Source organism: Passer domesticus, chromosome 15 (assembly GCF_036417665.1).
Source record: "Passer domesticus isolate bPasDom1 chromosome 15, bPasDom1.hap1, whole genome shotgun sequence".
Classification (NCBI taxonomy): Eukaryota; Metazoa; Chordata; class Aves; order Passeriformes; family Passeridae; genus Passer; species Passer domesticus.
This window is the reverse complement of record NC_087488.1, coordinates 15,009,207-15,036,329: the sequence shown is the minus strand read 5'-3', so window position 1 is coordinate 15,036,329 and position 27,123 is coordinate 15,009,207. Positions and strand designations below refer to the sequence as shown.

The following is a 27,123-nucleotide window of genomic DNA, read 5'->3' as shown; positions in this document are numbered from 1 at the left end:
AGCAGGAGACCCCGCTGGAGGTGTGGCACTACTCAGGCTGGAGATGAGAGGAAGAAAAACCCCTTTCCTGGCTGATCCCAGATGTGAGCCAGACCTGGGATGTGATTTCCCACCTTCCCTGGCTGATCCCAGACCATCCCCAGATGGTTTTGTGGATTTGAGCTGTACCTGGGATATGATTTCCCACCTTCCCTGGCTGATCCCAGACCATCTCCAGATGGTTTTGTGGATTTGAGCCGTACCTGGGATATGATTTCCCACCTTCCCTGGATGATCCTGGACCATCTCCAGATGTGAGCCATACCTGGGATGTGATTTCCCACCTTCCCTGGCTGATCCTGGACCATCCCCAGATGGTTTTGTGGATTTGAGCCGTACCTGGGATATGATTTCCCACCTTCCCTGGCCGATCCTGGACCATCTCCAGATGGTTTTGTGGATTTGAGCCATACCTGGGATATGATTTCCCATCTCTCCAAGGAGAGGCTGGAGCTGGGAGTGTCCCTGGGGGAGGAGAGGCTGTGCTGAGGGCTGGGATCCACCTCTCACCACCACCACCCTTCAATCCAGCGTGTGCTCCTAAAACTGGAGCTGCTTTTAGCAGGGAACTCACCACTGGAATAACAAAGCTGCTTTCTCCAGCAAAGGCGTGGATGTGCTGAAGTTATTCCAAGTTTTTTTTTGTGATAAGAAGGGAACAAGTGATCAGCAGAGCTTTGTTTGCCCCGTTCTGCCTCCTCAGAGGAGCTGGTTTTCCTCAGCAGCAGCTCCAAAGGGAGCAGGGGAACTTCAAAATAAACACAGCTCCCGCCTCCAGCACGGGTGGTGTCTGAAGTTCCTTCCAGCTCCCAGAGTCCTTTCATGTTTTCCTCGCCCCAGAAATGTTCCCTGGAACATTTCAAGCCCGGTGGAACTGGCGGGCTCTCCGTCTGCAGCCCAGCAGCAGGGATGGTGCTCAGCAGAGCTGAAATCCAGAGGTTCCTGGTGCTTCCAGTCCCTGGAGACATTCCAGGCTCCCAGGATAGGATTTGGGTTTGACAGCTGAAGGTTTGGAGCTGTTGATCCCAAAGTCTCGTGCCTCTTGTTTTTCAGGGTAGGGAATCACCCAGCAAGTGCCAATCCATCCAAAATTCCCAGCTCCAGTGGAATTCTGTGGGGCATTTCCAAGGGATTCAGGGTTTACAGGTGGAATCTGATAACAGGACCCCACTCTTGGTCCATCCAGTCCCTGGAGGCCTTGCAGGTTCCCAGGATAAGTTCTGGGGCTGGCAGCTGAAGGTTTGGAAGTTGTTGATGGCACAAGACATCCCAAAGCCTTGTGCCTCCCATTTTCCTGTGCAGGGAGTCACCCACTGAGTGCCAATCCATCCAAAATGTTTAGGGGGAGTAGGGAAGAAGAATCAAGGAGAAAATGTTCTTTGTCCTTAATAGTCAGATGGAAAACAAGTGATTTGTGCATTTTTTGTTGGTTTGGGTATTCAGGTTTGTCACAGGAGGAGGGAAAAGCTGGGGAGCAGCTCCTTGTGCTGGAGAGTCAGGGAATCATGGAATGGGTTGTGTTGGAAGGGACCTTAAAGGGCGGGGACACCTCCCACTGTCCCAGGGTGCTCCAAGCCCCATCCAACCTGGCCTTGGACACTGCCAGGGATCCAGGGGCAGCCACAGCTTCCCTGGGAATCTGTGCCTGGCCCTCCCCACCCTCACAGGCAGGAATTCCTTCCCAATATCCAACCTAAATTTCCCCCTTTCAGTGTGAACCCGTTCCCCCTTGCCCCATCCCCACAATCCCTGCTGGAGTTTCCCTCTCCAGCTTCCTTGGAGGTCTCTTCACATCCTGGAAGGAAAATCCTGCTTTCCAAAACGTTCTCTATGCTGGCAGTAAAGGCTGGAAGGGACCTTAAAGCTCATCCCATCCAACCCCAGGGATAATTCCCTGCTCCATCCCAGACTGCTCCAAACCCCATCCAGCCTGGCCTGGACCCCTCCAGGCACGCGGAATTTCATCCACGGGATTACAACCGAGCACCCCTGGGCTTGCAGGCAGCGAAGCCTTCCCCGAGCCCAATCCTCAGCACGCCCTCCTGAGTGCTTTGCTGTTTTCCCCGCAGGATGATGGAATATTCCCTGGATGGCCACAACGTCAGCCTCTCCGCCATCCGCACTGTGCGCGTCCTGCGGCCGCTGCGGGCCATCAACAGGGTCCCAAGTAAGTGACACCAGCCCGGGCACGGCCACCAACAGGGTCCCAAGTAAGTGACACCAGCCCGGGCACAGCCCCGGGGAGCTGGAGCCACGGGAATAACCCCACCACGCACACCGGGATTGCTGAGCTCGGCCTGGGAAAACTGGAGAACCGTGGGAATAAACCCACCCCATCTCGATTTCTGAGCTCAGCCTGGGAAAACTGGAAAATTTTGGGAATAACCCTCCCCACACACACCTGTATTCCTGAGCTCAGCCTGGGAAAACTGGAAAACCATAGGAATAACCCCTCCTCACACCTGGATTTCTTAGCTCAGTCTGGGAAAACTGGAAAACCATGAGAATAAACCCACCCCATCTCGATTTCTGAGCTCAGCCTGGGAAAACTGGGAAATTTTGGGAATAAACCCATCCCATCTCGATTTCTTAGCTCAGTCTGGGAAAACTGGAAAACCATGAGAATAAACCCACCCCATCTCGATTTCTGAGCTCAGCTTGGGAAACTGGAAAATTTTGGGAATAACCCTCCCCACACACCTGGATTCCTGAGCTCAGCCTGGGAAAACTGGAAAACCTTGGGAATAAATCCACCCCATCTCGATTTCTGAGCTCAGCCTGGGAAAACATTGGGAATAGCCCTTCCTACATATGGATTTCTAAACTCAGCCTGGGAAAACTGGAAAACCATGGGAATAAACCCACCCCACCTCAATTTCTGAGCTCAGCCTGGGAAAACTGGAAAACTTTGGGAATAACCCCCCCACACACCTGGATTCCTGAGCTCAGTCCAGGAAAACTGGGAAACTCCCCCATGCACACCTGGGTGTCTGCTTTGTGCAGCTAATGAGAGGAAATGAATAAATTTCATTATTAATGGTGAGTTAGAGATCGTCATTATCATAATTGGTGTCAGCAAAGGGCAAGGGAGCAGGGACTGACCCTCAGAGATGTTTTCCAAGGTTTTTGTGACTTTTCTAGGGAAAACAACTCTCTGGTGGTGTCAAGTAAACAAAGGAAGGGAAAAGGTCATTTCCAAGAGGGATCTTCTTGCCCTGCTGGGTTCGTTTTCCCTCCTCAGTGATTTAAGATCTTTCCAGGACTTTATGTTCGGGATTAGCAGCTCAGGAGCTTCCCTTGCTGCTAAAACCCCAGGGAGGGTTTGCTCCATGTGAAACAAAATTGGGATCATCCTCGACAGGAAGTTCAAGTGGCTCCTAAATCCATTTTCAAGTGGCTTCAGCTGCTTGGCTTCTAAATCCAATTTTAAATCCGAGCCACCACGCTGGAATAATTCCCTGCTGGAATCAGCCAGCTGCTGAGCTGGCCTTTGCAAGGTGCTCATTCCATAGCAATTCCATCCTTTTCCAATCCAAATCCACCTCAATCAAAATGCAGCAGCATTGTATGGAAATCACAGGGATCCTGGCAAAAAAAATAAATTAAAAAGCAAAAAAAAAAAGGATATTTCCTGTTTTGTTGGAGCGAGCCAGCCCCAAATCCTGCTTGGATTCAGCACATCCAAGGACAGCCAAACAACCTCCCCCAAAAGGGGTTTGATTCCGAGGAAAATGTGAGGGAACAGATGGATGTTTACACCCAGGAGCCTTGGAACTTTCTCTCAGAACTCCCAATTCCACAGGGTTTTTTTCTGGAAAACAAGGAACAAAAGCAGTGAATCGCACAGTGAGGTCCTCTGTCAAAAACAGGGACACAAAAAGGAGAGGCCAAAAGGGGCCTGGAACCCTTTGGAGCTTTGTTTTCCTAACGAGGTTTTGTTGCCAGGGTTTTGGAAAGCACAACACCAACTTTCCCTCTGGGATTTGGGTGCCAGGGAAATTTCCCTCCAGGATTTGGGTTCCAGGGAAGTTTCCCTCTGGGATTTGGGGTGCCAGGGAAGTTTCCCTCTGGGATTTGGGTTCCAGAGAAGTTTCCCTCTGGGATTTGGGTTCCAGGGAAGTTTCCCTCCAGGATTTGGGTTCCAGGGAAGTTTCCCTCTGGGATTTGGGGTTCTGGGGATGAAGCAGAGGGACCACGGGCTGGGCTCAGAGCTCCAGTCTGGGACGAGGATCAGGATCCCTCTGAACTCCTTCAAATCCACAAAACCCTTCACTCTTCCCATGGAACACTGGGAATCTCAAGCTGGGATCCAGCTGGGCTGAGGGCAGCAGCAGGGAACTGAAGGATTTAGGAGCTCCAGGGATCCAAACAACTCCAGCTTTTGGTGGAATTTTGCTCTGAGTCCAACGTGTGTTTGTCTCCCTTGCCCTGACACAAAACGAGCCCTCCAAGGTTTTTTTACTGCACTTCCCATGGGATTTCCATATTTTTCCAACAGGCAGGTGATGGAAAATATCCCAATTTTTATTAATATTCTGTGGGATGAATTCCAGGGGGTTCAATCCGTGTTTGGAGTGGAGGTGCCCAAGGAGCAGCTGGGCTGGGCTGGCACCACCAAAGGGGACCTGGAATTCCTAGAAATTATTCCCAGAAATATTCCCATTCCTGGAGGGCAGCTCATCCAGCCTCCCCTTGTCCAACCCCACCCACTCAGAACATTGGGAATTTTTCTGTTTCAGACCAAAATATTCCAGAATCTGTGGAGAAGGGATGGGAAAATCCCTGAATTTTGGTGGATTTTTGTGGTTACATTTTCATCCGTGGTGATGGCACAGCTCAGCCAAGGGATTTCCTTGGAATTCCAGCCCATCCCAGCATATCATCCATGCCATTCCCAGCTCTGGGACTTGGGAATGGGATTTAAAAATCCCATTTAAAAATCCAGATACAATTTACAGCTGGATCAGAAGAGATGAACCTGGAGCTAAATGCAGGGAAGCAGGGAGAACCAGCCTGGAGATTTATCCTGGGAATCCTGGGCTCTTCCCTGGGATCCAGCCAGCACCATCAGCTCGTGGCTTCCAGGCACAATAAATTCACCCACGAGATTCTTTTAGCTCGATGCAGTTTGTTAAGAAAAGAAAGAAGAACCCTGGCCAATAAAAACATCATTTCTATTAGAAATTATTCCTTCCAAACCACTGGAAAAATGGCATTCCTGCAATTTATTCACTTGGCAGGGGCTGGAGTCAGGGATTTTTTTTCAGCAGTGGTCATTGGGTTGGTTTTTTTCAAATCCATTTCACTGCTTTATTTCTATATTTATTTTTATATTCATTTCTATATTTATTTTATATTTATTTTATATTAATTTCTATATTTATTTTTATATTTTTTAAATATATTTGGATTTTTTTATTTTTAATTCTATTTTTGTGGATTTTTAAAATTTTTTTTTTTTTTTTTTTGCTGGGGAATTTAAACCAGGCACCCCATGGAATGGGAATTAAAATCCTGCTCCTTGTTTCAGCCTCGGTGATGCTCTTTTCCCATGGCACACTCGACATTCCAAGGAGAGCCTGGAGAACAGCTGGATTCAATCTCTGGGATGATGCCACTAAAAAACCCCAAATACCAAAAGGAGCTGAGCAGAAAAAAATTGTCTGGCACAGGGAGAGAAATTTTACCCATTTTTGGAATAAAAGAGGGAGGATATTAGTGAGAGAGGGGGGGAAAATGGGAGAAAATGGGAGAAAATCCCAGAAAATTTCCAGTGGGGATTGAGTGTGTCCTTGCTTTTCCTAAGATGGATTTGCCAGGAAAATGTGGGATTGCTCCCGAGGGGTGACAGCGCTGGGCAGGGCCAGGAGCTGGATTTGGGGATCCCTTCCCACTCAGGTATTCCATGATTTTGTGACAGGACACATTGGGAATAACCCCCAGGAATTCCATCTCCATTTGGGAATAACCACCAGGAATTCCAACCTCCCCCTCTTTGGGAATAACCACCAGGAATTCCAACTCCATTTGGGAATAACCACCAGGAATTCCAACCCCTCTTTGGGAATAACCACCAGGAATTCCAACCCCTCTTTGGGAATAACCACCAGGAATTCCAACCCCATTGTCTGAAAATTCCAGGTGGAATGTCTGGCATGGAGATCAGCATTTCCCTGGCACCCGAGGCTGCAGGAACTCGGGGTTCATGGAGATCCTTGTGCAGAGGAGTGGGATTGGTGGGAACGTCCCACAGCCTCTGCACGGGGAGGGAGAGGGAGCAGAGCTTTCCTTGGAGGGAGTAACAACATCCTTGGAGGAAAAGCATCCTGCTTTCCATCCTCAGAAAAAAAAAAAAAATCAAGTTTTCCCCTCCTTTCCAGCAAGGAGTTCTCCATGGAAAAGGAACTGTCTGTGGTGCAGGCCCAGCTCCCACCCCACCCAGGCTCCGTGGTTTTTAGGGGAACAGTTTCTGTGATCCATCAGGGGAGTTTGCAATGTTTACAAATCCATATTTTAACAATTCCTCCAGAGGCTGACGATTCCTGGGAGTGTTTCTCCAGGAAAAATTGTCTTGCAGGTTGTGTGTCCTTGAATGAGAACACCTGGAAATCCCATCCTTGGATCCAGGCTCTGGAGATTGCTGTTATTCCCATTTCCTGCCAAGCCTTTGGCACTTTCACCTCCCTTTTCAGCCTCAGCATTTTGGGGAAAACACCAAATCCTGATTTTTCTGCCCTGGCTGCACATCCAAGGTGGGAATGGTGGTTTCTCCCCATCCTGACGTGGTTTTCCCCTCTCCCCAGGTATGAGGATCCTGGTCACGCTGCTGCTGGACACTCTGCCTATGTTAGGCAACGTCCTCCTCCTCTGCTTCTTCGTCTTCTTCATCTTTGGGATCGTCGGGGTCCAGCTCTGGGCAGGGCTGCTGAGGAACAGGTGCTTCCTAGACAGGAATTTTGCCATGTAAGTACAGCAAAAGGAAAAATTCTCCACCTTTTTCTTCCGTTTTTTCTCCCCGTTTCTCTCCCTTTCCCTTCCTTTTCCAACAGGGGATTTTTCTGTCCCCTGCTGGAAAAATCCCAGCGCTCAGCAGGGTCCTTTTTGTCTGGGAAAAAATCCCATTTGTCAGCAGTTTCCTGAGGGTTTTGTGAATTCCTGCTGCACCTGAAGGACGAGGATGGGAGTGGGCTGGATTAGCTCTGCCTGAGATCCCTGACTCTGGGAGCTGGAGGATTTAGAACAAATTCCCAGCTCTCCAAACAGTTCAGGTCACCGAGCACACCCCAACCCCTGGCAGGGGCTGGTGATTTGGAGATGCAGCTGAAACCCAGAGATAAATCCTTGTCAGGGATTTGAGATAACAAACTGGGTGTGAGAAGCATTAAAACCATTTGGACACAGCTCTGAGTGTGGGGCAGGCATCAGGATGGGCAGGACCTGAATCATTAAGGCTGGAAAACACCTCCAGGACCATCAAGCCCAACTTGAAAAAGGCAAATTTTCATTTTTCCAGGCTGGACAGTTGTGTGGAGCAGCCCTTTTGATAATAAACCTTCATTGTCCTGCTGAGCCTCACCTGGGACCCCCCCAGCCCTGCCCAAGGCTCAGCTGATCAATTTAAGCCCAGCTCAGGCTCTTAGTCCTGGTTTGGGCTGTGCTGCTGGTGTTTGTCTGCTCCTGGAGCTTTTGGCTCCTGAGCTCTCTGGATAAATCCTGGCTCTGGGTCATCCTTTGGTCCCTGCTGCCAGCCCTGGGCTCCTCCTGCTGGGTTCAGAGTGGGATTGAGGAGGTGCTGCTGGGGCTGGGATGGTTCCTGGCTCATCCCTGAGCCGGGGCTGTTGTGCCCCTGCCCCTTCCCGGGGTGAGGACACACCTGCATGAAAACCAAGCACAGCCAGCACAGAAAAGGGGGATTTTCCTAGAAAAAAAAATCCTTCCAAAGGCTCCTGTCAGAGACGTCAGCAGCTCAGAGGTGAGGAAATGCCCCAGCCCAGCTCTTAGGGCAGCTCAAACTCTGCGAGAGGAGATGGAGCCTGTAATTACATCCCTGGGTAATCATCTGCTGCCTGCGCTCGGATTGTCTGCAAGACAGGCAGGGATCATCCCTCAGGTCCTGCTCCTGCCTCTCACTGCTCACTCCAGGGCTCCCTCAGCCTCTCCTTGTCCTCTGGACCAGCTCTGGTGGCATTAATTCCCCCCAGCAGAGTGGAAAATCCATGAGCCTGCCATGGGTGCCATCCCACTCCCGACGCCCCAAACCCTCTCCTGCACCCCCAGCATCAATCTGGGCTCACCAAACCCCTCCAGGCTCAGCTGGAGCCCGGAGCTGCCATTCCCAAGCCCAAATTGTGCAGTTGCAGCCCTGCTTGGGTGGCCCCGTTGCTGTAATTAACTGCAGCGAGCCCCCCTCGCTCTCTTCGAGGCAGGTTTTTAAACGCTCGGTGATTTTCTGCGAAGTGGAGCTTTCAAGATGAACCACAGGGGAAGCGTTCCTAAGCACAGACATTAAGCAGCAGTTATGTAATGGCCATTAGCAGCATCAAAGGCCTCGCAGGATTTTCTTATCAGGGCTTGTTCCTTGTCAGGGAAGGTTTTGGGATGAGCTGTGCTCGAAGGGGTTTGTCTGGGATCGCCTCCATCCCTCTGGGATGGGTTCTGCCACCCCCCAGCTGCTGGGCTCTGGTTTATGGTGATGGAAGGAGCTGCATCCAAAGGAATTTGGGGAAATGGGGGTGCCCATGGGGCAGGAAAATCCCAGCTCAGTGTCAGCAGGAGAAATGTGGGGTTTTCTGGTGCCTTCACCCCAAGTGCTGCTGCTGGGTTGGGCTTTTTGCATTCATTTTAAATGTAGAGAAATCCAGCAATGTTCCAGTCCCTGCATTTCCAGCTATCCCTATTTCTTAGAGCTCAGTGTGGAAGTTTTAGGGTCGCAGGATTTTCTCATCAGGGTTTGCTCCTTGTCAGGGAAGGTTTTGGGATGAGCTGTGTTCGAAGGGGTTTGTCTGGGATCGCCTCCTTCCCTCTGGGATGGGTTCTGCCACCCCCCAGCTGCTGGGAGAGGTGAATTTAGGAGGCTCTGCCCAACTCCTGTGGTTTATTGTGTTGGAAGGTGTTGCATTCCAAAGGAATTTGGGGAAATGGGGGTGCCCATGGGGCAGGAAAATCCCAGCTCCCAGCTCAGTGTCAGCAGGAGAAATGTGGGGTTTTCTGGTGCCTTCACCCCGAGTGCTGCTGCTGGGTCCAGCTTTTTGCATTAATTTTAGACTTAGAGAAATCCAGCAATGTTCCAGTCCCTGCATTTCCAGCTATCCCTATTTCTTGGAGCTCGGTGGGGAAGTTTTAGGGAATCCAGATGGAACTATTCCCATTTTTTTAAGTCATTTCTGACTCATTCTCTCAACCCAGACGTCAGGGCATGGTTCCCCCCTGCAGTGGCTGTTAACACACCAGCAGCAAATTGTAAAGGAAAAAAGGGAATGGAATGACCTGGAAAACACTTCAGGGCTCCATCTCCCTGCTGTTGGACAGATCATGGAGCCCTGGAATGGGCTGGCTTGGGAAGGACCTCAAAGATTCTCATTCCACCCCCTACCATGGGCAGGGACACCCTCCCTGCTCCAGCCCAGCCTCAAACACATCCAGGGTTGGGAAATCCACAATTCCTCAGGGCACAGAGGTTTCCCAGCCCTTCAGGGGGCTGGGGCTGAGATTCTGCCTCTGATTTCCTCTACAGCCCTGGAGACAGGGAAAACCTGAATTATTGGAGGGTCTCCCCTTGGTGCTGCTGCCAAACCCTCCCAGCTGAAACCAAAACTGCTTTAAACAGAGACAAAATCCAGGGGCCGGCAAGGCAGGGTCCTAACCCCAAATTTTCTGGATGAAAGGAGGTGTAAGTGAGCTCCCAAACAGCTGCTTCAAATCCAGCTTTGCCCTGCTGTGCTCTGCCCTGCAGCTTCCTGCGCCTTCAGCTCTTCCAGAGGCATCAGATGGAAGCACTGACTTTGATTTTTGCCATCATTCTTCTTTCCCCATGGAAACCTTTTCTTTTCAATCCCCCTTGAAAGTTGGCAGCACAGAGTAAAGCAACTATTTTTATGTCGAGCGCATTGTGAGAGAAATTTGGGGACTTTCTGGAGGTGCATTGGGAATTTCTGCTTTTCTCTCTCTGTCTTTCAGAGCCATGCTGTTACAGGGCTGGAATGAGGTTATTTCAGGATTTTCAGTGGGGATTCTGAAGGAATTGCTGGGTTGTTGCACGGGTGGGTTGGAACTGGGTCTCTGCTGGTTGGGACATGGGGAGAATCTTTCCCTCCTCGCCCAAAGTGATCCTACAAAAGCTGGGATTGCTTGGAACAGGAGCTCCAGGAGGGGCTGTGAGCCATGCCAGGAGATCCTGGCACTGGGAGATACAGGAGGAATTCCCCAAGGATCCTTTGGTGGGCAGGAGGAAGGTTTGGTGTGCCGGGGAAGGAAGGACAAGCAGAGCCAGCAGCTCCTGGGTGACATCTCCAGGATGGTTTTCTCCCCCTCGGGCTCCTTCCCACCCTCCTGAGCTGCTCCCGGTGGAAATAAAGGAACTGGGTCAGGCCCTGCCCGTCTGGGCTCTTCTCCTGGGGCTGCTCCTGTGGGCTGGGATGCAGAGCAGCATTTTCCAGGCTGGGAGCCTTTCAAGGAACTCAGTGGCTCGGAAGCAGCAGAGGGGAGGGAGCTGTGCAGGGTTTTGTGTTTCTCTGCTGCCTCGGGACACTTGTGGTGTGAGTTTTCAGTCTCGATTAACTCGGTGTTGTTCTGCCTTCAGCTCCTGGGAGCAGGCTCAGGAATTTGTCTGCAAGGTGTTGAATTGCTCAGCAGGGAGAGCAGGGAATTCATCCTGAGTTCTGGGCTGCTGCCACCTCCTCCCTGTCCTCCTCTGCTCCCCCAGCTTGTGCTCAGGGTTGGGATGTGTGCATGGGCTGGGAAAACTTCCCCTGGGGAGGCTGGAGCAGAGGATGATCCAGTAGGAGTGGGAGGAAAATGGATTTTCCTGCCCCTCTGTTCTTCCTGCACATGGAGGTGCCGAGGGATAGAGAAAGGGAAATCCAGATGTGCAGGGCTGGGAAAAGCTGGGAAATCCTCTGTGATGGGATAACAGATCCATCCTGGGGCTTGCCTTCTCCTGTCTTTCCCCCAGAGCTCTCCTGATTAGTGGGTTCATTAGCATTAATGAGTGATTTGTCTCTACCTGTTGGCAAGGAACAGGGAAATCAGGAAGAAGTGGAAGGTCCTGGCAGAACTCATCCATTTATTTGGGGGATATTGGGGATTCCCTCATTCTGCTGCACTTTTGTTTCTCATTCTTGTTCTCCTTCCTTCTATCCCCTTTTTGGTTTTGCCTGGGTAAAAAATGGGGAAAAGATTTTAAGAAAAAGTCTGAAATTTGCAGTTTGCTGCCAGTCTGGGTCCCTTCCCCCCTCACTGGGTGGTGCTGGAGCTTCCCACACTGTGGGAAGGACAGGGAACAGGGGAAGGCTGGGCACAAAGTGCCCCCCAGGTGACTGATTTTGTCATAGGGACAACTTTGAATTCAGAAATTATTTTGGGGACAGCTGCAAAAGTGAGGAGAGCAGAGGAAGGGGAGGATAAAATCCTTCAGGCAGCAGCAGAACCGAGCCAGGCTTCACCCACTGGGCTTTGTTCTCCTGCTCAGATTTTCCTCCCCCAGGCACCAAACTGCTCCAGATCTTCTCTGTGCAGCTCCAGCCTGGGGCTCTGTGTCCTCAGGGAGCCATTCTTCATCCCAAAATTTCCCTGATGGAGACTCCTGGGATGCACAGAGCCCCTGAACTGTGGGTGCCTCATTCCAGTGGCATGGGGACTGATCCTGCAGTTTGGGGAGCTGAAATCACTTCTCAGGTGTCTCCTCTCTGTTCCTTGCTTATTTCCCTGAATTCTCCAGCTCTTCCCAAGTTTTCCTGCGTCTCGGTGTGTTTTAATCTTCTGTTTAATCCTCCCTGTGTGTGGCACTGCTGGGTGGTGTCTGATGTTCTCCCAAACGCTGCTCTGCAGCTCCTGGCCCGTTCTCCAGCCTGTTTCATATGGAAATTTCCTCCCAGGGAAGCAGCTGGTGGGAGGGCAAGGGAAAGGCTTGGGGAGGAAAAACATCTTCCAGGTTTCTGTTGGATCCAAAGCCCAGAAGCAGCGCAGGTGATGTCACAGTTTAGTCTGGAGCTGTGGGGTGTGCAAGGAGGAGCTGCTGAACACAAAGGAATCCCAAATCCCAGGACCTGCTCCTCTTCCCTCTCCCATTCCTGAAGCTGCTGAATCCTCCACACCCACCTCAGGTAATTGGATCATGGAACAGAACCAAATTCCCCAGGGAAGTGGCTGAGGGCTGATTTCCTTCAGCTCTGCCCTGCAGCAATTGTTCTCTCCTTAAAGTGCAGCCGCAGAGCAATTCCTGCTTGGCTCCAGGGTTTTGGGGAGCAATTCCAAGCAATTGTCTGGAATAACACTTGTTAAAGCCAAATCTCTTCACCAGATAGGGACATTTCAGAGAGAGATAAAAATAGAGCTGTCCTGGCTGCAAGAATTACCTGGTTATCTTCTGCCCACATCTTTTATAACGTGTGTGCTGCCTCTCACTAATCTCAGCAGTGAGATCCCTGGAGCTGGGAAAACACTGGATAAAGTTGGCTCTGGAGCAATGCAGCTCCTCAGCTGCAGCCCCGAGTGCTGCAGGCTCTCACCAACACAGCACAGGGCCCAGAAAGTGCCAGATCTGGGACACAGCTCAGGGAAAAGCAGCTCCTGCCCTGCTGCAATTCCAGCGTTTCCTTCTCCAGGCTGGGACACAGCCATCGGCTCTATCCAAGCCAGTTCCATCAGAAATGCAGCAAGCACGTGGTTTTCCCATTAATTTTGGCTCTTCTTTTTTTTTTTTTGTAGAGGTACAGAGGGAGTGGGAGATGGCCTCTGGCTGGGTCTCTCTTTGTGGGAGCTCAGCCCCTCATCAGAGACATCCTGAGGGACGCATTTATTGGGATGAAGAGTCATCTTCAAATCCTTCCAGAGAGCCCAAAAGCTCCCTGGATTTTGGGGAAGAACCTGATCTGCTGGGATTTTCTCTCCATCCCCTTTCATTTCATGCTTTTCCCTCCTTTGTTTGATGGGGAAACTCAGACTGGTCTTTACTGGGAGATCAGCAGGGCATTCCAGGCTGTATAAATGGATTTAACTTTAGGGACTGCAATTTTGACAGGGAATTTCTGCAGGACGAAGGGACAGCCACCAGCACCTTTCCTGCTGCTAAAATCAGGGATGAACCATTTTTTTCCCCCTCATCCTTTTCCTTTTCTCCCCCTCCTGCAGGACATACAACCTGACCTTCCTCCACCCCTACTACCGGCCGGACGAGGCGGAGGAGAACCCCTTCATCTGCTCCTCGCACCGGGAGAACGGCATGCAGAGGTGCTCCAACATCCCCAGCAGGAAGGAGTCCAAGGTGGAGTGCACCCTGAGCATGGAGTCCTACAGCCCCAGCCTGGCCAGCCCCGAGCCCAGCAGGAACTCCTGCATCAACTGGAACCAGTACTACAACATCTGCATGGCCGGGGACGTCAACCCCCACAACGGGGCCATCAATTTTGATAATATTGGATATGCCTGGATTGCTATTTTTCAGGTAGGATTCTCCCAAAAATAGCATTTTCCCCTGGTTTTGTTGGGGTTTTTGGTTTTATTTTGGTTTTTTATCTGTTTTTTCTGGTTTTTCCCGGTTTCGGGTTTGTCATTTTTTGCTCTCGGGAAGGTTTTGGTGAATGCAGCAAAGTTGGAAGGAATTTGCTCAGCCCTGAGTGAAACTGCAAATAAAGAAACGGGGAATGAATGAATTAATGAATCAGGCAATAAATGGTGCAAGAGAGCATTTGGAGAGAAGAAACTTTTATTTTGAAATAATTTGAAAGGAAGGAAAAGAACTTCTGGAGGCAGAAAAACTCATGGCAAGTTCCACCTCTGCAGATCAGATAAATCCCAGGGATTTTTGGGAGCAGGGTCTCCATTGTTGAAGCATCAGGAAACTGAAAGTGCTCTTGACGTTTCTGAGCAAGATTTAATTTCATGCTAAAATGAAGGAAGCTGGCATGGCTTAGTCTTGGTTTTAAATCACAGAGTGAGCCTGGTGAGCATGGAATGCTGGAAGGGGGTTCTGGCCAAAATTCCTGAGAGGAAATTCTGCCCCCAGGGAATTTCAGTCTCTTTTGAGGCACTTCAGAAAAGACCAAAGTGTTTCTCACTCAGACTGGGGGAGATTTTACAGGTGATAAAACTCTTCATAAGGGAAGGATTTTCCACGGATTTTCATGTCCAGAGGCTGTGGTTTCCCAGGGCTGCCCCAGCTGGAAGATCTCTGTGTTCTTTCCCATTTTTAATGGGCACTTCCTGGTGTTCCAGCATTTCTTTGGCTCTGGCTGGGTGCCCTGGTTGATTCAGTCCCCCTGAAGTGGAGGTGACATCTGTTCCTAGAGCACAATTCTCCTTTTAGCTTCGTTAATGAGGAGTAATTACTCATCCAGGGCTCTGTGTTTCATTTATGGATTTCCTCCCAGTTCCATGTTATCCATGAAGTTCATAACTTCCAGCTTTCACCTGGGGCTGGAAAGTGGGGAATGTTTGCTCTGAGCACCTCCCCTGCTCCTCAGGAGCTGCCCTTGGCTCACAGTGCTGGTGCCAGAGGCTCAGAACCAAATCCAGAGGGGTTCAGGCAGACCCCACTGGGATCTGAATCCCAATTTTCCCATTGGGAAAATGCTTTGGAATTAGCGAGGAACAGAGGAGCTGCTGGCTGCTAGTGAGTGCTGGGTAAAGGGAAGAGGGAATTCTCCTTTTCCTGCTCTTTGGTGGATCTGAGGGATGTTCCAGGAGATCCCACCTGGTTCCTTTTCTCAGGAAAAGGACACTGAGGAGGAGCAGCAGCTTCTCCAGAGGGGTCCTGCTCTTTTCTCCCTTCCCAAGCCGTTTTCCAGGCTGCAAATCTTCATTCCATTTGATTTCCTCATCCTTAAAAGGCTCAGTTCAATTTCAGGAAGGACCCCCAGCCCCAGGAGAGGTTTCAGCTGGTTCCTTTGGGCAGCACAATGTCTGGCAAAGTGGGACCTCGTGTCCTCAGATGGTTCTGGCAGCTGCCAGGAGGTCAGTGATTCATTTTAGTGCTGCTCAGGCCATCCAAAGGCTCCAGAGGATTTCCAGCCAAAAACTCTCCTCATGTGTTTATTCCTGTTGGAAGTCAGGGCTCATTTTTAGGAGCTGGGAATGATTTACTTCCAGGTAAAGAGGCAGCAAGGTGCTGGCTCAACCTGGAAGTGGGAAATCAGCAGTGCGGGAGGTGAGGTGCTAAATCCAAACAATTGCTGGAAGCAGGGAACGTTCAGCACATAAATCCATGGAATGGTGCTGGATAGCACAGTTAATAGCTGGAGCTGGTCAGCAGTGGGGTGAGGGCTCCGAGGAAGTCGTGCAGAAAGTCCAGCTGATGGATTTAGGAACTCTGGGGATCGGTGTGGAGTTACTGGGGTGAGGCAGGGCCGCTGTGCCGAGCCATTGTTCTGCAGGACAATGAACCCAACCCGTGGCACTGTGCAGGATTCTGATGGGGAGGGAGCCCTGAGGGCTGCCAGATCTCCAGTGGGAATCGTGGCAAGCTCAGGTGGCTGCTGGACAGAGATCCCTCAGGGTTTATCCCAAAGGAGCTGGGAATCTTGGGTTGTCCAGCCTGGAAAAGAGGGGTCCTGGGGTTGACAGAAATGGGGGGAGAAGCTCTTGGAAAGGGTCTGGAATGCCAGGAGCAGCTTCCCACTGGCAAGGGCAGGGATGGATGGGATCGTGGGAAGGAATGGGAGGCCCAGGTCTCATCCCTGGGAGTGTCCAAGGCCAGGCTGGGATGGTGGGAGCTGTCCCTGCCCACAGCAGGACTGGGACTGCAGGGGCTTTAGGGTCCCTTCCAACCCCACCCATTCCAGGATTCCTTGATCTGGTGTGGCTTAGGAGCTGTCAGAAGGGAGGGGGGTGAAATGAGAGGAGATCCAAGAGGAACTTTCCAAGTGCAGGAAGAGCCCAGGAGTTTCCAAGGGCAGTTTGATACCATTCAGAACATGAATAAACCAAAAAAAAAAGCAGAGTTTTCAGAAAATTCTCAAGATTTCCACTCCAGAACTCCAGCAAACGCTGTCCCAAGGACTCCAGCTGCCAGAACTGAGATTTTAAAAGACATTTCTTTCAGTGGGAGTGACCCTGAACTTCCCAGATCCAGGACAGGTGACAGCAGGAAAACAGGGAAATGTGTTGTCCACCTTCGGAGGAGGAGTCAGAAACAGGAGAACCTGGTACAAATAAAAAAAATTAAAAATAATCAAGGGAGTGGCTGCATCCCTGAGTGCTGTAAAGGATGATAATTCCTTATGTAATCCTGAAAGTGATTCATGTTTTGCCTCCCCTCATTTGTTGTGCAAGAGGCTAATTCGTGTCTGTATTTGTTACAAAGGCACGTTCTGTGGCAAATTAGGTGAACTAATTAGCTTATTACAGACTAAATGAAAGGAGATGGAACCTAAATTAACTGTGAGGTTTGGCATGATATGAAGATCCCTTTATTGCACATGAATTCCAGCCCCAACAATCCGAGCGGTAATTACAGGTATTGTTGTCACACGGCAGATGATGAATTACCCACCTCAACAAAGTCCAATTTAATTGGAATTACCGACAGTCCCAGTGGAGCAACCAAAACCTTCCCACCTCCCTGACCTGCAGCCTCGGGGTGGCCAGGCCTGAGTGCAGAAATCCTGATAAAATAAAAAGGGATTGGGAAGCTGAAAGTTTGGCAAGAAGAAATATTTCAGCTGCTTTGCAAAGCAGAGAAACTTTGAGTGGACGATTTCACATAGGATTTGTAGCAAAGCAAGGCCTCTACTCACACTTTACTCCAGGGGTGATGCTTCTGGCAAAAGTTGAAGGAAAAAGCCCAGGCAGATCCAAGAGGAATGGTTTTCCCACTGGCCTCAGCACTGTCCAAAGGTGCTGTTAATGCCTTGCTCTGCTCCCCCACTCCCAGGGGTCCTGCAGGTTTTGGGAAAGAACCAAAAAGTTGGAATGGAAGGAAAAGGTCTGAGGTTTCCAGCTGTGCCCAAAGTCATTTTGGGGCTGTGTTTTCAGGAGCTGTCACACTGGGTGCTCGTGTTTTCAGTGTTTGTTGAGCAGAGAAATTTGGGATTCGGGACCAAAAGGAATTTTTTTCCTCCAATGGCTCAGCCTTTAAATTGGAGAGTGTGTCAGCAACGCTTCTCTGTGCTGAATTTGGCAAGAAAAGAGTTTGGAGCTTTTCATTCCCACTGCTTGGAGATGATGCTTTGTCACTCAACTCGAATCTGTTTTGGATCACCGAAAATATTTCCCTGGAAATGACGGGGTTTGAGCTCTGTTGCTGTTGCTTTTTTTAATTTGGTCAGCCAAATAAACAGCACTTGCTGCATTTGAAGAGCTCTCAGGCTGAATACCCCAGCTAAAAATATCCAGCCCTTTTCAAGCAGCTTGGAGCGTGCTTCCAAGAGGGATTTGTTGCCTTTGGAAAATCTTTGTTTTGAAGGTTGGGAGGAGTTGTGTCGTGTAGGACAGGGCAGAGAGGCCACCCTGATGCCAGGAGTGGTCCCATAACCTGTGGGGGTGCTGGATGGAATTAAAACCTCCTGTAGAGGAAGTGTGGACTTCCAAACCTCTGGAGTTATGGGAGAGTTTCATCCAACCTCAATCATGGGTTCCTGTGTTTGGAGTAGGAAGAGGGGTCCTGCAGCAGGCCCTGGCCTGAGCTGGGGTCCAGTCAGGAGAACAAAAAGCTGCTGGTTGTGAGGAACATCAACAACTGATCCAGGGAATGGCTGCAGCTGTGGCAGGGAGATTTGGGTTGGATTTTAGGGAAGGGTTCTTCCCTCAGAGGGTGTTTGGGCACTGGAACAGCTCCCCAGGGAATGGGCACGGCCCCGAGGCTGCCAGAGCTCCAGGGGGGTTTGGACACCACTCCAGGGATGCCCAGGGTGGGGTTGTGGGAGTGTCAGGGTTGAACTCAGCTCCCTCCAGCTCAGGATATTCCAAAACTCTGTAATTCTCACAGAGAAACCTCACTTTGCTTTGGTTGCCCCAAATCTGCTGTGTGATCTTTCCCCTGAGCCAAAGGTGCAGCTCACCCTGATTTCCCAGCCTGGGCACTCTGATCCTCCCAGATAGGCTTTGGAATTGGTTGTGAAATCCCATCCCCTCAGCTGGAAGCAAAGATCTCATCCTGCCTCTGCTTCCCTTCCTCCCCCAGCTGGGCTCTGCCAGGAATCTGGGATTTGTGGGGCTCACAGGCTGCAGGAGAACAGTCAAACCCCTCCCTTTGCCAAGGATCCTTCACACAATCCATGGGACACGGGATCATCATCCCAGCACACCCAGCTCGGGAATATGGGCCGGGCTGGGGTTTGTTGGAGCAGCACTGAGAGAAATCAGGGAGGGTTTTGCTGTGGGATGAGGGCCTTGCATTATTTAGTGGGAAACAGCAACAATTCACCTTCCCTTTGGAGCCAGACTGGGATTTGGGCTGGTTCTGATCCCAGAGCTACCATTCCATGAGGTTTGGGGTGACAACAACAGCATCAGTGACGTGTCTGACTTCACCCCACACTTCAGTTCCCACTTTGCTTCTCCAAATCCACCAAGAGCTGCCAGCACTGCCCAGGCATTGCGTTTATGGGAACAGATTTGACAGGTCAGGAGCCCAAGACAGGGAAAGAAGCACAATTTCCTTTTTTCCCATCATTTAGGGCCACTTTTCAGAGCAGATTCCTGCTTTGCAAGGCTCGATTTATAAAGAAATGACAAGGCCTCGAAGTGAAAGGAAAAGCATCTGTTCAAAGGATGTTACCCAATATAATAAACCTGTTTTTCTGGCCACAGAGGTTCCTTAACGAGATGTTTCGGGAGGAAATAATTAAAATGGTGACGTTGGCTTCAAAAATAGGGATTTGATTATCTGCCAAATTCGCTCTGCCTGTGGAATATTCCCTGGAATGTTCACTGGGCAGTGCTTGGGAGCCAAATCCATGTTGCCCAAGAGGGTGGAATTCAGATAAGAGGCTTTCAGAAATGGAAGCTAAAGGCCTTATAAAACTTCCTGAAGCCATCAGGGTAATTAATAACTCTCACAATTTATAGCACTGGATCCCATCTTGATAAGTTTGATGAAAATAAAATATCAAAAAGCCTAGCAGCGGGGCCAGGGGAATGAGGACATAAAAAGTAAATGACCCCGAACGCTCACAGCCATCCTCAGAGTTGCTGTTGAGTTCAGGATAATTGATTTGGATGCAGATAATTCCCATTTTTTTTCCCCCAAAGGACTCAATTTAGGCCAAAGAAAAAGCTGCTGAGTGCAAATTAGAGATGTCAGTCAAGATGAAGTCTTCAAATGTGGGTTTCTCTGGGTTTCCAGAGCTTCTCCTGCCTCAGCCAGGCACTGAGCTCAGCCAGCAGTCCTGGAATCAGAAGGAATTTCTGGTTGCCAGAGCTGTATTTTATCAGGATTTTAATAAGGGAGAGATGCTGATTTCGGGTGCTTGCTCAGGGAGGCTGTCACTCCAAATGAAGTTTGTTCAAGTAATCAGAGCAGGGAAACCTTGCCATGAGACAGCTCCAGGCTGGGGTTTTGTGTGCTCTCACTGGGTTCTGATCTTCCCAGGCTCGCTCCACGCGGCGATTTTCCAACCTTCCCTCGACTGATCCGTGGCACCTGGAGGTGGCTTTGGAGCTGCAGCTCTGGCACCAGCCCTTGGTGCTCTCCAGCAGCCAGGAATTCAGCCCTTGACTAATGCAAGTTGGAGTTTGAACGAGGTTTTTTTCTCCCCTGGATGATTCTTTTTGCTCTTTGTTATCTGACACTGGAGCAAAAAAAAAAAAAATGTCCCGCTCTTGAGTCGGCTGCGGCCAAGAACTTGCAAAGATTTTGGCAGAGCTCAAAGGAAAGAGGGTTTATGATGAAAACTTCTCGACACAATAAAAGAAATCGTTCTGTGCAAGCTCTGAAGTGACCCCAGAAAAAGCAGTGTAAACCTGCTGCCTCCCTGGGAGCACTGAGGAGGTCTGAGTTAATTGCCAGCATCTTTAATCTCCATTTCCCTCGTGATTTTCACTCTGGAGTTTTAGATTGACTCTGATTAGCTTGCCTAGAAGATCTGATTCTGTCCCCAATTACTCTCCTATAAATCAGACGAGCATCTTTATTACAGCTGATGAAATTACTGTGGCATGAGCAGAGCAGGGGGATCAGAATCAGCAAAGACCTAAAAAAATTAAATCTGATTGGGTTTTGTCCACGCTCATCCTGCTCCTGTGAGTCAGCTGCTCGGGGAGTGTTCAAGCCAAGCATCAGTGGAATCAAAATCTGTCTGTGTGTTCCCCTGAGGGAGTTTTCTGTTAAATTCTTGCAGTGAGGGAAGAGAGAATTGGACAAAACTAAGAGATTGACTGCTGTTAATGTGAGAGAAATGATTTATCCCAGCCCTGGGGAATGGGTAAAGAACTGGAGGAGCAGGGAAGGACCTGAGCATCACCCAGGAGCTGAGTGGGGTGAGAGGACAGCCCTGTTCTCCTGGCAAGGCAGAAATCTTTCCCAGGTACCTCCTGTGCCCCAGGTGAGGAGCAGGAGCAGCACCTCCAGCACGCCCTGCCAATCATCTTAATTGAATCTCCCAGCTCCGGCCCTGCAGCTGCTGATTTTCCTGTGCCTGGCACATCTTTCCCATCAGAGCAGAATTAGGAGCGAGTTCTCACCCTCTTATCTGGCTGGTAAATAATTGTGGGTTGTGTTGGTGGGAGCCTTTGAACTGGAGCCTTTGGAGAGGCTCTGTAATGGGGCCCCGTGTGAACAAGCAGGGCTGGAGCAGCTTTAATTACTGAGGAGGGATTGCCCAGATTGGGAAGCTCCAGGAAGGTGCTCCAGGGATTTGGGAGACATCCCTGGAAGGCTTGGAAGGGCAGTTAAGTTGGATTAATCAGAGTGGGGGTGAAGAGGGGAGAAAGTCCTTTCTGCTCAGTGGAATAAGCAAAGCAGTGCTGAAAAAACATCCCCGAGCTCCTGGGGGCACAGGGAGAGCTGCTGGTTCTCCCTCTGGGTCCATGGAATCCCACAGGGCTTTGGGCTGGGAGAAAAGCCCCTCCAGTTTGGACAGGGACACCTTCCACCCCCCAGGCTGGCCTGGAACACCTCCAGGGATGGGAGCTCAGCTGCTCTGAGGAGACACGGGTGGGATCAAAGCAGCAATCCTTGTGCAGGTGCCCCAGTTTGGCTTCCAGAACCAGTTAAAGGCTTTAGCTGGGGGTTTGTAGAGCAGCTGTTGGCAGGTCCTGGTGCTCTGGTTCCCATTTCCACCAGGGCCTTGCTGGGGATGTGCATTTCTCCTTGGATCAGGGAAAAGTGACCTCGGGAAGTCCTTGAAATCCAGCAGGAGTGAGGCTGGAAGGAGCCCGGCCCTTGCAGGTGGCTGTGCACGTGTTGTCCTGCGTTTCCCCAGAGCTTTGGGATTAAAAACTCCTGCTGGATGTCTGGGAGCCTCCTCTTTTCCAGGAGGGCTGCTGCTCCTGGATCCTGGCAGCCCAGGGATGAATCCCCCAAGGTGTCAAACACCAGCACAAGCCCCAGAGGTCTCTTTGTCCCTCCTGCACCCCCCTGCTTGACAAGCGAGCAGTAAATAACACAAATTCTAATTACACCTGGAATATTCAGAGAGCTGGTGAGCATTTTCACCCTCCAGAGGAGGAACAGGGGCTGTTGATTGATTCTTGTGGGAAATGCTGCCTCTCATGCAACAAAAATATCCCTCCAAGGCTTGGTGGGCCCTCAGTGCTGGCTCAGAAGCCCTCAGGTGACTCCTTTTTTTTTTTTTTTCTTTGTGTTTAATTGGTGTAATCCATTGGATTTGAGGATTTCCAGCTAAATCCAAACCCAGTGTAGAGGTGCATCTCATATTTTTGGGGTCCCTGGCTTGGTTTTTCATCCCTCGGTGGGAATGGCTGGAGAATTTTCTGTGCATCCACAGGGAAGGGAGGGAGGGAACCTGGGCAGCACAAAGGGAACAATTCCTGGGTAAGGGGCAGAGATTTGATGTCACCTCCTGACGGGATCCCTCTGTTCTCCCGTGACCCTACAACAGCTGTGGGAGGCTCAGCAGTGCACAGAGCCCTCCCAGACAAGGGACCTGCCCCAAAAGGACTTTGTTCTCTGTAAATGTGCTCAGGGAGAGGCAGGAAAGGGCAGGAGGGCTTTGATTGCTGTGCTGTTCCTCACGGATGAACACCCAGGCAGCTTAACCCCTTCCCACCCCGTGGGAATAACAGGGATAAAAACCTGCCTTGGATTGATCCCTGGGGTTAATGATGGGTAAAGAATCCTCTGGGGTTTTGATAAAGCTCTTTATGGCAGGACAAGGGGCAGTGGTTTTAAGCTGGCAGAGGGCAGAGTTAGATGGGATTTTGGGGAGAAATCCTTCCTTGTGAGGCTGGGATGAAGTTCCCAGAGCAGCTGTGGCTGCTCCAGCCCTGGCAGTGCCCCAGGCCAGGCTGGATGGGGTTTGGAGCAGCCTGGCACAGTGGGAGGTGTCCCTGCCATGGCAGGGGTGGGATGGAGGGGCTCTGAGGTCCTTTCCAAGCTGAAGCACTCTGGAATTCTGGAATTCTGGGAAGCAAAGCTCTGCTGAGTGCTGGCTGACCAGCGAGGTTGGGATGTGGAAGAGCAGCTGAGGGATGTGAGGAGCAGCAGCAGAGGTTTGTAGAAGCAGCCAAGGTGTCAGACCTGATCCCCGCCAGCCTTTAACAGCCCTGACACAGGAAACAGCTGCAGGGACAAATTTCACAAATTATCCCCTCCATGACAGATGAATTTGGTTGGTTTTAGCTGTGCTCCCTCCTCGCTCGGTGGGGGTGAGCCTCCACGAGCTTCCACATGGGAATAAGGTCGGAAAATTGCTGGGAAAACATCAGCATTTTGAATTGAGGGTGAGAAATCCCAAAGAGGCAGCAGCTGCTCTGTGGGTTCTGATGGTTGTGTGAATGTGTGGTCGTGTCCTGAAGATCCTTATCCAGGAGTTTCCTTCTGTTCCTCGAGTGAAAAAACCCAGGGAATTCATGGATTCCTGCCTGACTTCCCTGCAAGGTTTTTATTCACTGCTTCAGGGTTTATGGATCAGCTTTTGGGGCACACCAGGCAGAAAATCCCCTGCACCCTCGAGGGCTGAGCATTGTCTTCCCACAGCAATTCTCTCCCTGCAAACGTGGTTTAAATCAGGGATGATGCCACTGGAATTGTGGAGTTTCCCAAGACCCCCCAGGCTCACGTGGGGTGACGAGTGGGGGATGTCACTGGGAGTGGGTTCAGACAGGAGCTCGGATTCTGATGGAAATTGCAATCCCAGCACGGAATTTCAGCTCTAGTAGCAAGCCAGCACTGGAAGTTTGGGGTATTTTATCTAAATAAAAAGTGTAAATTACGTGGCAGAGCTCGCTTTGCTCTGCACACAGCCTGGGTGGTGTTAATTAAACCCTCAGCTGCTTTTTTTAGTGGAAGGAAGGCTGAGAAAACGAGCCTTAAATCAAGTCTACATTTAATTAAAGCCTCTCTTCCATTCAGATGCTCTCCCACTATGATAGTGGTGGTGCAGTTGGAATGCTGAGCCAGGAGGAATCAACGAGGAAATTGGGTTTGCAGAAACAAAGTGAAGTTAAAAATGTGGGATTTTTTTGGGTTACATTACAAAACCAGCAGCTTGAGGTAAAACTCCAAATCTCTGCAGGGAAAGGAGGGAGTTTTTTGGGATTTTAATCCCTCCTTGGAATTTCTTTCCCTCAGAACCAGTGTTTCAGGTGTTTATGTCACTGTTTCATGGTTTTAATTGTTCCAGATTCCTGTAGGAACCTCAGGCCAGTCCTTGGCCACATTCCTTCTCTCTTAAACAAGCTTGGGATGGATCCCAAGGGTTTCTGTGGAGGGATGGGTACCTGGCACTATGGGAAAATTGATATTTAGCAGCTTTTGGGGGTGACTTATGTCCTCACACTCTTCTTCTCTGTCTCCCTGCAGGTGATAACCCTGGAAGGATGGGTGGACATCATGTATTACGTGATGGATGCACACTCTTTTTACAATTTTATATATTTTATATTGCTTATCATAGTAAGTATGACTTGGCAGATTCTCCTATTCCTTGTCCTTGGGGGGTGAAGTTGTTCCCTGTTTTTTTTTTTTCCACAGGGAAGGACCAGGCAGGATTCAGGATTCAGGGCTTGCCCTCCCACTCTTGGTCTTGTCACCTGGATGTGTCTGTGGCAAAAAATCCAGGTTTTTCCTCCTTTAACCTCCTCAATGGGCCAGAGGGAGCCTCATTTCTTTGGAGAGCCCTCAAACTTTTTTAAAATTTCTCCTGGAACCCTTTAAACAGTAATAATTCTCATAGCAGCAGTGCTATGAGGACCTCTCTGAGTTCTCACATTCCTAAAAACAAAATATCACCCACTGGAGGTGCTGGGGGTTGTCTCCAGAAGCTGCCAATCCATCTCCACAAGGTTCTGGTTTTCCAAAGGGCACAACCTCCTCCAGGAAGTGGAAAATTGAAATATTTAAGGCAGGAGGGGAAGGTACCACGAAGATTTCAGGCAGGACATGGGATGGAGGTGTTTAAAAGTGATTTTGTGACTGGCCAGCCCTTCCAGGTAACCCTGTCCTGGTCAGGGTGGGTTTGGAGGCCTTGGGAAGTCCAGCCAGTTCCCAGCAGCAGTGGGAAAACCTGGATCAGAGCAGGTGAGAGTGCCCTGGAGCAGTCAGGGACTCCTGAGCTGGAGCAATCAGCAGAGATTCATGCTCCACTCTCCAAGTGGATCCATGTGGAAAAGCCAGAGGGTGACTCCTGCCCCAGTCACCTGGGGCTGGGAAAGGCACCTCTGCTGCTTCTCTGGCAGCATGCAGGCTGATATTACACCTGAGCAGCACCACAAACCATCTCCACACAGCTTCCCTAGCATCCACCAGGCAGCTCCAGGTTCAATCCACCAGCCCAGGGCTGGCCCTGCCCTGAGGTCACTCCCTTTTCACCCCTCAGGGCACCAGTTCCCTGCTGGGAACATTGGACATTTCCCTCTGGCTGATTTAGGAAAATCACACTGTGGGCTCCAGAGCTGAGGGGAGGATGCAGCTTTAGGTCACATCACATTCTTGTCCTTGGGACTTGATTTTGAGAGCTTGGTGTCACCCAAGAGCACATCAGAGACTGAATCAGCCCCTCAGGAGCACTGGGTGTCCTGGAGATGCTTTTCTGTGTCAGGGAGCCACAGGAGGTCACAGATCCATGGGCCATGACTGTACCCTAAAATGATTTCACACTCTTTTGGGGTGTGAAATGATTGACAAAGAAAAGAGAATGTTTCAAATCAGCACAAATTGGAGTTGAAAACATCTTTCCCTGCATGTTGGCTGAATTTCACGAAAAAGTTCTTTACTGAAAGAGTGATTGGGCACTGGAATGGTCTGCCCAAGGAGGGGATGGAATCACCATCCCTGGATGGGTTTAACAAGACCAGGAGGGGAAAATGTGGCACTCAGGGCCATGGTTTGGTTGATGAGGAGGTGTTGGGTCGTAGGCTGGACTCGATGATCCCAAAGGTCTTTTCCAGGCTGGCTCGTCCTGTCATTCTGTGAATGTCCAAAGCAACGTTGTGCTGTGTGTGTTTCCTGCACCTGTGTTAGCAAATGTCACTGTTGGAGGAGAGGAGAGTGGAGAAGGCTGTTCTAAATTAATTGATCGTGCTTCAGAGCAGATTCAGCAGCTCAGGCACACGTTGACAGCACATTTGGCGAGCAGCCCTGGGATTTGGCACGTTTGGAAATCCCAGGATTGCCGAGAGCCGCGTGCGGCGGCGAGGAGCTTCCCTGGCTCCTGCTGACTCCTTCCCCTGTCCTCCCCCCAGGTTGGCTCCTTCTTCATGATCAACCTGTGCCTGGTGGTGATCGCCACCCAATTTTCGGAGACCAAGCAGCGGGAGAACCAGCTGATGCAGGAGCAGCGGGCGCGCTACCTGTCCAACGACAGCACCATCGCCAGCTTCTCGGAGCCGGGCAGCTGCTACGAGGAGCTGCTCAAGTACATCTGCCACATCTTCAGGAAGGTGAAGAGAAGGACCATCCGCCTCTACAACAACTGGCAGAGCAAACGCCGGAAAAAAGTCAACCCCAACAGCAGCAGCGGCGGCGGGCAGAGCCAGCGGAGCAGGAGGAGGATCACCTCCATCCACCACCTGATCCACCACCACCACCACCACCACCACCACCACTACCACATCAGCAACGGGAGCCCGCGGGGGCCTCGCGCCAACCCCGAGATCTGCGAGCTGGAGCTGCAGGTGATGAAGCCGGGCCGGCAGCTGATGCTGCCCCCGCCCGCCTCGCCCCGGCCGCCGGGCCCCGCCGTGCACAGCATCTACCACGCCGACTGCCACGTGGAGGGCCCTCCCGGCGGCTGCAGGGCCACCGGCAGCCCCGTGGGCAGCAAGCTGGCCGGGCTGGGCGGCCACGGCAGCATGAACTACCCCACCATCCTGCCCTCCCCCGGCGGCAAGGGCGGCTCGGCGGCCCTGCCCAAAGGGAAGAAGAATGGGAGCTCTCCGGCGGCCGTGGGGAACAGCCCGGGCAGTTTGGGCCTGGATTCCTACGGGAAGCTGCAGCAGCTGGTGGGAGAGCACGGTAAGGGCAACCGAGCTGGGGTATTTTTGGGAGAAGGGCAAATGGCTCGAGAGTTGAGGTTTTGATGGCAGCGCTGTGCGGCGCTGAGGGTTGGGATGGTTGGGAGTGTGCTGGGATAAAATCCTTGGATTTACCGTCATGGATGGTCCAGGCTGCTGCTGGAGGCCTCTTTGCTGTGGTTACAAAATCAGGGTTTGAGCTCTCGCGTGCTTTGCGGTATCCTGGAGGTGCTCCCACTGTTCCCACCCAAACCCAAACCCTGGGATTGCCCCTCCAGTGGGTGCTGGAGCTCCAGC

The 27,123-nt window shown here is 50.9% G+C and overlaps 1 protein-coding gene across 2 annotated transcripts in view; it reads left to right on the top strand.

Moving 5' to 3' along the window:
• CACNA1H (calcium voltage-gated channel subunit alpha1 H) overlaps positions 1–27,123 on the top strand; it is a 160,145-nt gene that overhangs the window by 50,853 nt on the left and 82,169 nt on the right. For both annotated transcript variants that reach the window (XM_064390916.1, XM_064390915.1), the window contains exons 5-9: positions 2,109–2,206; positions 6,843–7,002; positions 13,387–13,699; positions 24,176–24,268; positions 26,056–26,827. In XM_064390916.1, coding sequence (XP_064246986.1) covers positions 2,109–2,206; positions 6,843–7,002; positions 13,387–13,699; positions 24,176–24,268; positions 26,056–26,827 — 1,436 coding nt within the window. The remainder of the gene's footprint in view (positions 1–2,108; positions 2,207–6,842; positions 7,003–13,386; positions 13,700–24,175; positions 24,269–26,055; positions 26,828–27,123) is intronic.